Raw genomic sequence first — 8,500 nt, forward strand, 5'->3', positions numbered from 1 at the left:
AGGGGAAGGAGGGGGAGAGATTCAGAAAATATTAGGACAACTTAAGAAGTGGAATAAATTTTTGTATACTAATTTTTATATTTTTAGGTATGCTATCATCATAGAATCATCAGTTGAAGGGAAAAAAATGAAAATAAGGAAAGGTGTTTGAATACGTCTCCATAAACATCCAAAGATTTTAGGTGGGTCATTTTCTTCCTATGATTTGTGCCTGCAGGTGTCTTGGAAACTATTACTCAAAACGTCTACCAACTGCCAGCGTTATCATTTGCTTCCATAATGAAGAATTTCATGCCTTGTTTCGGACAGTGTCCAGTGTTATGAGTCGCACTCCAGACCATTTCCTTGAAGAAATTGTTTTGGTAGACGACATGAGCGAATTTGGTAAGATAGAATACTGACGATCTTATCCACTTTGAAGGTAACATTTTGATGGCACTTGCATATTTTATGCAAAGAATATTTTTGGTGGGTATTGAGACAGGCACTGCAACTAGGGGTTTTTGGTACACTGATGGATATGTGAGACCTGGTCCCTGTCCTTGTGGTGCTTTGGCTCAAAGGGTGGGGAGTTGAAGAGTTAGTGTTTCCATGAGATAAACCTAGAGGCAGCAATCTCATCTTTAGACATCACTTTGGGAAGAAGGGATATCTCAACTGAGGTCTGAAGGATAAGTTGGGGTTATGCAGGCAGAAAGGAAGGAAAAAATGTTTCCGGTAAAGGAGGTAGCCTTGTAAAGCAGCAGTCTCTAACCTTTTCAGCATCAGGAACCCGTTTCATGAAGGACAATTTTTCCATGGACCAGGGTGGAGGACTCTTTAGGGATGATTCATGCACATTACATTTATTGTACACTTTATTATTATTACATTGTAACATATAATGAAATAATCATATAACTCACCATAATGCAGAATCAGTGGGAGTCCTGAGCTTGTTTTCCTGGAACTAGATGTTCTCCTCTAAGGGTGATGAGAGACAGTGACACCAAAGTGTGTTGTTTATGTCCAGTCTACTCCATCATCTCATTTTGGATGCTGTCACTGCAGAAGACGCTACTTCACAAAGATAGGATGTTGGAAATGGAAGCAGGCTTTTAAGTGCTGATCTGACAGGAGGCAGAGCTCCAGCGGTAATGCAAGGGATGGGGAGCTGCTGTAAATACATATGAATGGCTGGGCGCGATGGCTCACGCCTATAATAAGGCAGAGGCGAGAGGATTGCCTGAGCCCACAGGTTCAAGGCAAGACCTCATCTCTACAATAAATCAAAAAATTAGGTGGACATAGTGGCGCACACCTGTAGTTCCAGCTACTTGGAAGACTGAAGTGCAAGGTTTACCTGAGCCCAGTAGGTCGAGGCTGCGGTGGCTATAAGCATGCCACTGCACTCCAGCCTAGGCAACAAAGTGAGACTCCGACTGGGTGGGGTGGGAAATACAGATGAAGCTTTACTTGCTCACCTGCTGCTCACCTCCTGCTGTGTGGCCAGGTTCCTAACAGGCCTACGAGTTACTACAAAGTTAAAATAAGTTGAATCACAATTAGCATAATTGTACAATTAGCACAGTTAGTAGCAAAGTCAGTATGCACTGAAGCTCTACAATTCATGCTTTTTCTATTAGAATTTTAATAGTGATTTTTTTTTTGAGCTGGAGTCTCACTCTATTGCCTAGGCTGGAGTGCAGTGGCATGCTCATGGCCACCACAGCCTCAACCTGCTGGGTTCAGGTGATCCTTCCACTTTAGCCTTCCAAGTAGCTGGAACTACAGGCATGTGCCACCATGCACAGCTAATTTTTTGATTTATTGTAGAGATGAGGTCTCGCCATGTTGTCCAGGCTGGTCTCAAACCTGTGGGCTCAGGCAATCCTCTTGTCTCTGCCTCCCAGTGCTGGGATTACAGGCATGAGCCACTATGCCCAACTAATAATAGTGACTATGCCCAACTAATAATAGTGATTTATTAAAATAGAGGTATTCACTAGAAGCACAGAAAAATATTTACAGTTGATTTTGATGATGATTCACTCTCCTTCCTCTCCCTTACATAGGCTAACATTTTCCTTTAAAGTTAGAACTTCACCAGCCTGGGCAACTTGGTGAGACCTCATCTCTACAATAAATCAAAAATTAGCCAGGCATAGTGGCGCATGTCTATAGTTCTAACTATTTGGAAGGTTGAGGTGGAAGGATCACCTGAGCCTAGCAGGTCGAAGCTGCAGTGACCATGAGCATGCCACTGCACTCCAGCCTGGCTGACAGAGTGAGACTCCAACTCTAAATAAACAAATAAATAAATAAAAAGTTAGAACTTCTGCAAAATAGCATGGTTTGTAGGAATCAATCATAATGATGAAAAATTGTTTTAATCTCTGTGGGTGCATTTTATAAACCATCAAGTGTTGGTTATTTTTCCAGATGATTTGAAAGAAAAACTAGACCATCACCTGGAAGTTTTTCGGGGAAAGATTAAATTAATAAGAACCACAAAGAGAGAGGGGCTGATTCGAGCAAGACTGATTGGAGCATCTCGGGCTTCAGGTAGGAACATTCTTGGGGATATAAGCCAGTGACTGTCATAGAGAGTTTCCTTTTCGTGCAGGAACAACCCACAGGGAGATCCTCTTGTCTCTGCTAGCTTCATCAGATGAGTGGAAATCTATTCCAGCCATGAGCCATTAATCTTTTGCCTCTGAAAGTATTCTGCTTTAAAATATCAGTCTGTGACCAGGTGCAGTGGCTCAAGTCTGTAATCCCAGCACTTTGGGAGGCTGAGGTGAGAGGATTACCTGAACCTACGGGTTCAAGACCAGCCTGGGCAACTTGGTGAGACCTCGTCTCTACAACAAATCAAGAAAAATTAGCTGGGCATAGTGGTGCATGCCTGTAGTTCCAGCTACTTGGAAGGCTGAGACAGAAAGATCAACTGAGCCCAGCAGGTCAAGGCTGTGGTGGCCGTGAGCGTGCCACTGCACTCCAGCCTGGGTGACAGAGTGAGACTCTGACTCCAGATACACATATATATATCAGCCTGTTGTTTAAAAGGGAAGATAATCTTTTGCAGAGACCATGTCAGCCCTCCTCTCAGGTTGAGTTCTCCAGATATATATTCTGAGATGGAGTTCACCTGCGGGGGACCCACTGGGAACCATGTCTGCCTGAGAGAGAGAGAGCAAGACTTGGGGGGAGTGTAGAGGGTAGCGCTGCTGCACCCATCCACGGGGGACTCTGCCTACAGGACAGCGAAAGTTCAGGGTCCCAGGATAAAATGCTGAGAGAGTTTCATGAGAGAAATGCCTGGGAAGTAAAGAAGAGAGGAAGAAGCATGGGCTGAAGCTTCTGGTCTGACACAGGTGAAGGGAGAAGGAGAAGGAAAGAGGCTTACCTTGAACAGCTTCAGATGACAGTGCAGCTCTCAGAAGGCTCAGCTGGCTAGCGGGAGCCTCAGTGCAAGCATTGCCCATGAAGGGGGCCTGCACTGGGCCCAAATGGCCCATCTCTGGTAACCCACTCCCTTCCCCACCCCACATACACTGTGCTTAGTCATTGGGTGGGAGCACCCTGGGGACAGCGTGACCTTGGCCTGAACTGCAGTAGGTCCCAAAGCTTTGGCAACAGGAAGTGGTCAAATCCACTCCCACAGAAGGTTCTCGTGAATGGAGATCTGAGCAGCACACCCCCAGAACTGCTCCCAAGAGCTGTTCAGAGAGGTCCCAGATTCAGGTAAGGAGACCAGGCATGGACCAGTCATTGGATGCGAACATCGTCCTCCCCTGGATGGGGGCATCGCCTTGGCTGTGGTGGCCACAGCAGCCAAGAGCAGCTCTAGGGGAGGGACTCAGCTGCGAGCCATCCCTTGCCACCACTGCTGGGAGGCTGAGACCCAAAGGTGTCTGAGCAGCTCACTAGAAGGTACACACTTCCTACCCAAGCTTCCATGATCAGAGGGATGTTTGCAGAACATTGGACTAGAACCAAAGGGATGAATCATTTTTAAGGCCATTTTGTCAATCTGATGAGATGTCTCTGCTCCTTAGTAGGGAACACTTCCTTATTAAGTGGAAGGCCACAAGAACAAAACAAAATCGGATTCTCTTTTTCCATGTCGGCCTGATCAGTAGAAACATTCTCTTAGTTAACTACAATGATAATACATATTCATTGTTCAAAACTCGAGACAAACCACTAACATAATATAGTATTATCATTTCAGACCTTTGTTTGAAAACACAGTTTTAAGGATCTTAAAATATATATATAATCATACTATCTATATTGTCCTGAGACCTACTTTTTAAATTTATTTTTAATGTTTTGGAATTTTTCCTTTGCCAGTACTTAAGACTTGCCTCAGTTTTTTTTTATTGTTGTTGTTTTTTGAGTAGGAATCTCATTGTTACCCAGGCTGCAGTGCAGTGGCATGCTCATAACCACTGCAGTCTCCACCTGCTGGGTTCAGGAGATACTTCGGCCTCACCCTTCCAATTAACTTGAACTACAGGCGTGTGCCACCACACCTGGCTAATTTTTTTATTTATTGTAGAGACAAGGTCTTGCCATGTTGCCCAGGCTGTTCTCGAACCCCTAGACTCAGGCAATCCTCTCGCCTCCACCTCCCAAAGTGCTGAGATTATAGGCATGAGCCACTGTGCCCAACTTGCCTCAATTTTTAATTGCTCCACTGTATGGTATTCCATATGGAGCTTATAATGGATTGTCATAATTTGTTTAGCCATTTCTGAGTTGGTGATTTTTATTTTTTATTACAAAAAAAGTAGCACTGACAATTCTTGTACATATATTTTGTGCAAGCGTGTGATTGTATCTGCTGAAAAAATTCCTAAAAGTAGAATTGTTGGGAAAAAGAAAACTCTTATTTTAAATTTTGATAGATACTGCTAAATTATCTTCCAAAAGTTTGCACCAATTAACAGTCCCACCACAGTGGGCAAGAGTGCCTTTATTCTGCAGCCAAAGCTGGATATTACCATTCTTTCTAATGTTTGCCACAATTGGCCAAAAAAGTGATATCCTATCTCTTCTTGGCATCACTAGCTGTGGAATATTTTCTCATATTTTTATAGATTGTTTACAGATCATTTTACTGTGGGTTTGTCTGTTTATATCCTTTGCCTATTTTTCTAGTGAGTGGTCTTTTTGTTATTTATTCAAAGTTCTCCTTTATAACCTGAATCTTATACAATGTACATGAGAATATCATTTCCAAGCCTATGGCTTATCTTTCCTTTTTTGTTGATGGTGTCTCATGTTGAGCAAAAATGTTTAAGTGTTTAAGTTCACCAAAAATTACATTTCCTTTTACTGGACTTCCTAGGTTCTCTTCAGTAGGAATGGCCTTGTGACTAGGTTTTAGCCATGGTATATGAGTACAAGTAATATATGCGTACAAGTAATAAATGCCATTTTCTGACCAAGGCTCTGAGGAAGACCATTTGTCCCCTCCATGCTCTATTTCTCATTCTGGCTGAGTAGGGGGAGATGACTATAGTGATTTTGAAGGTTATGGGTTGGGGACCCTCTATAAGTCTGTGTCCATGGGTAACCACTTCCCCCAATAAGGAAGCCTTCAGCCTTGACCTGCTAAATGAGTGGAAATAAACTCCTATTGCGTTTGAGGCAGTATACATTTTGGAGTCTTTTTAATTTTATTATATTTTATTTTAAAGATGTGGGGTACAATGCAAGGTTAGGTATACAAAAGTTGATTATGCAGGTACCCTTGTTTGTTTTGGAGTCCTAATATAATAGCAGCTAGCTTTAACTTAAGCAATAAATAATCAGATTTATGAATATTTTAAATGATTTTTGCTTTTTGTGTTTTGTTGAAGAAATTCTTTCTTACTCCAAGATTATGACATATTATTCTTTAGCTTATTCTACATTTTTAAAAAATATTGGCCAGGTACGGTGGCTCAGCCTGTAATCCCAGCACTTTGGGAGGCCGAGGCAAGAAGATTGTCTGAGCCCGGGGGTTCGAGATCAACCTGGGCAACTTGGTGAGACCTCGTCTCTAAAATAAATCACAAAAAATTAGCCAGACATGGTGGCCTGTGTCTGTAGTTCCAGCTACTTGGAAGACTGAGGCAGAAGGACTGCCTAAGCCCAGCAGGTCGAGTCAGTGGTGGTCATGAGCATTCCACTGCACTCTAGCCTGGACGACAGTGAGACTCCAACTCAAATCAATCAATCAATCAATCAATCAATAGATGTTGGGCTGGGTGCAGTGGCTCATGCCTATAATCCCAGCACTTTGAGAGGCTGAAGTGAGAAGATTGCCTGAGCCCACGGGCTTGAGACCAGTCTGGGCAACTTGGCGAGAACTCATCTCTTCAATAAATCAAAAAAATAGTCAGGCGTGGTAGCGCATACTTGTAGTTCCAGCTACTTGGAAGGATGAGGTAGAAGGATCACCTGAGCCCAGCAGGTCGAGGTTGTGGTGGCCGTGAGCATGCCACTATACTCCAGCCTGGGTGATAGAGTGAGATTCTAACTCAAAAAAAAAGCACCAGATGCAGTGGCTCATGCCTCTAATCCCAGCACTTTGGGAGCCAGAGGCGAGAGGATTACCTGAGCCCACGAGTTTGAGACCAGCCTGGGCAACATGGCGAGACCTTGTCTCTACAATAAATCAAAAAATTAGCCAGGAGTGGTGGTACGTACCTGTGGTTCCAGCTACTTGGAAGGCTGAGTGGAAGGATCTCCTGAGCCCAGCAGGTAGAGGCTGTGGTGACCCTGAGCAGCCACCATACTCCAGCCTGGGTAACAGAGTGAGACTCTGACTCAAAAAAACAAACAAACAAAAAACTGCTTTTTACATTATACTACTACTACCTGGAATGATTGTTCTGGAAATGGGCATAAGGGAAGAACCTAATGTAATTTTTTTTTTTTTTGAGTCAGAGTCTCACTCTGTTACCGTGGCATGCTCACGGTCAGTGCAGCCTCAACCTGCTGGGATCCAGATGATCCTTCCACCTCCGCCTTCCAAGTAGCTGGAACCACTGGTGTTGCACCACCACATCCAGCTAATTTTTTGATTTGTTGTTGTATTGATGAGGTCTTGCCAAGTTACCCGGGCTGGTCTCGAACCTGTGGGCTCAGGAAATCCTCTCGCCTCTGCCTCCCAAAGTTCTGGGATTAAAGGCATGAGCCACCTCACCTGGCAAGTTTTTTTTTTAAACGAATAGCTTCCACCAGTTATTAAATATCTATATATTCCTGGGTCCATTTCCGGCATCTCTGTTCTGCTCTATTATGGTGTTTTAAAAATGTTTGGCTAATCACACTTTCTCTTGATTAGTACAGCTTAATAAGAAGTTGTATCTTTTCTTATCTTCTCAATAAGAAGGTTTGTAAAACAAATCTTTTCACATCATTCTACAAAATTATCAGGTAGAATCACCTTATCAAGTACCATGAAAAATTTGTAGAGATTTTCATTGGAATTGCATTGAGGCATAAATTAAAATGGGAAAAAATTCACATCTTTTTAATAAGTGTTCCCATCCATGGATATTTATTCAGATTCACTCTTATGTTCTTTTGAGAATGTCTTATAATTTTCTCCAAAGATACTATAAGCAAAGATTTATCTTGATTTTTAATTTGTTTCTTAAGTTGTGATTTGGGATCTTCCTGTTATATTTTCTGATTATTACTGGTATATAGGAGTGAGATATTTTCATATATTTGATCTTGAAAATAGAAAACCCAGTGAGCTCTCTTAATTTTTAATGATTAGTTGGGGAAGTCTCTTACATATTTCTATCAAATGAGAATAGATAACCTTCCTTCTACCTCTCTAATATTGATGAAAAGTAAAGATAGTAGACACCCTTTCTGTGTTCCTGATTTTCATGGTTACAGTTCTGAATTTTCATTTAACTATCATGTTTACCTATGTTGGTTTCCTAGGGCTGCTGCAACAAAGTATCACAAACTAAGTGGCTTAAAAAAAAAATACTAGAAATGTATTCTCTTGCAGTTCTGGAAGCCAGAAACCCCACATCGAGGGATGGGCAGGGCTACGGTTCCTCTGAAACCTGTAGGAGAGGCTCTTTCCTTATCTCTTCCAACTTCTGGCCTGGCTACCCAGAGCCAGTTTGCAGCTGCGTCATTCTGGTCTCCGCCTCCCTTGTCACATGGCATTCTGTGTTTCTGTGCCTGTGTTTGTTCTCCCATTCTTAGAAGGACACTAGTCATATTGGATTAAAGGTCCACTGTACCCCAGTATGACTTAATTACATCTGCAAGGACCCTGTTTCCAAATAAAGTCACATTTTGGGGTGCTGTGAACATACCTTTTTAGGGAATACTATTTAATCCATAACACTACAGTAGTTTTGGGGGGGTTTTTTTTGAGTCAGAGTCTCACTCTGTCACCCAGGCTGGAGAGCAGTGGCATGCTCATGGCCACCACAGCCTTGACCTGCTGGGTTCAGGCAATCCTTCTGCCTCAGCCTTCCAAGTGGCTGGG

General features: G+C 42.8%; 1 protein-coding gene across 1 annotated transcript in view; it reads left to right on the forward strand.

Moving 5' to 3' along the window:
* Positions 1-8,500, forward strand: part of GALNTL5 (polypeptide N-acetylgalactosaminyltransferase like 5) — a gene marked incomplete at its 3' end in the record, with an annotated part of 24,116 nt that overhangs the window by 8,359 nt on the left and 7,257 nt on the right. The window contains exons 3-4 of the mRNA XM_008072715.1: positions 218-384; positions 2,422-2,544. Of these exons, the coding sequence (XP_008070906.1) occupies positions 218-384; positions 2,422-2,544 (290 nt within the window). The remainder of the gene's footprint in view (positions 1-217; positions 385-2,421; positions 2,545-8,500) is intronic.

The sequence above is a fragment of the Carlito syrichta genome, unplaced genomic scaffold, assembly GCF_000164805.1.
Source record: "Carlito syrichta isolate Samal-C Ts95f unplaced genomic scaffold, Tarsius_syrichta-2.0.1 Scaffold315400, whole genome shotgun sequence".
NCBI lineage: Eukaryota > Metazoa > Chordata > Mammalia > Primates > Tarsiidae > Carlito > Carlito syrichta.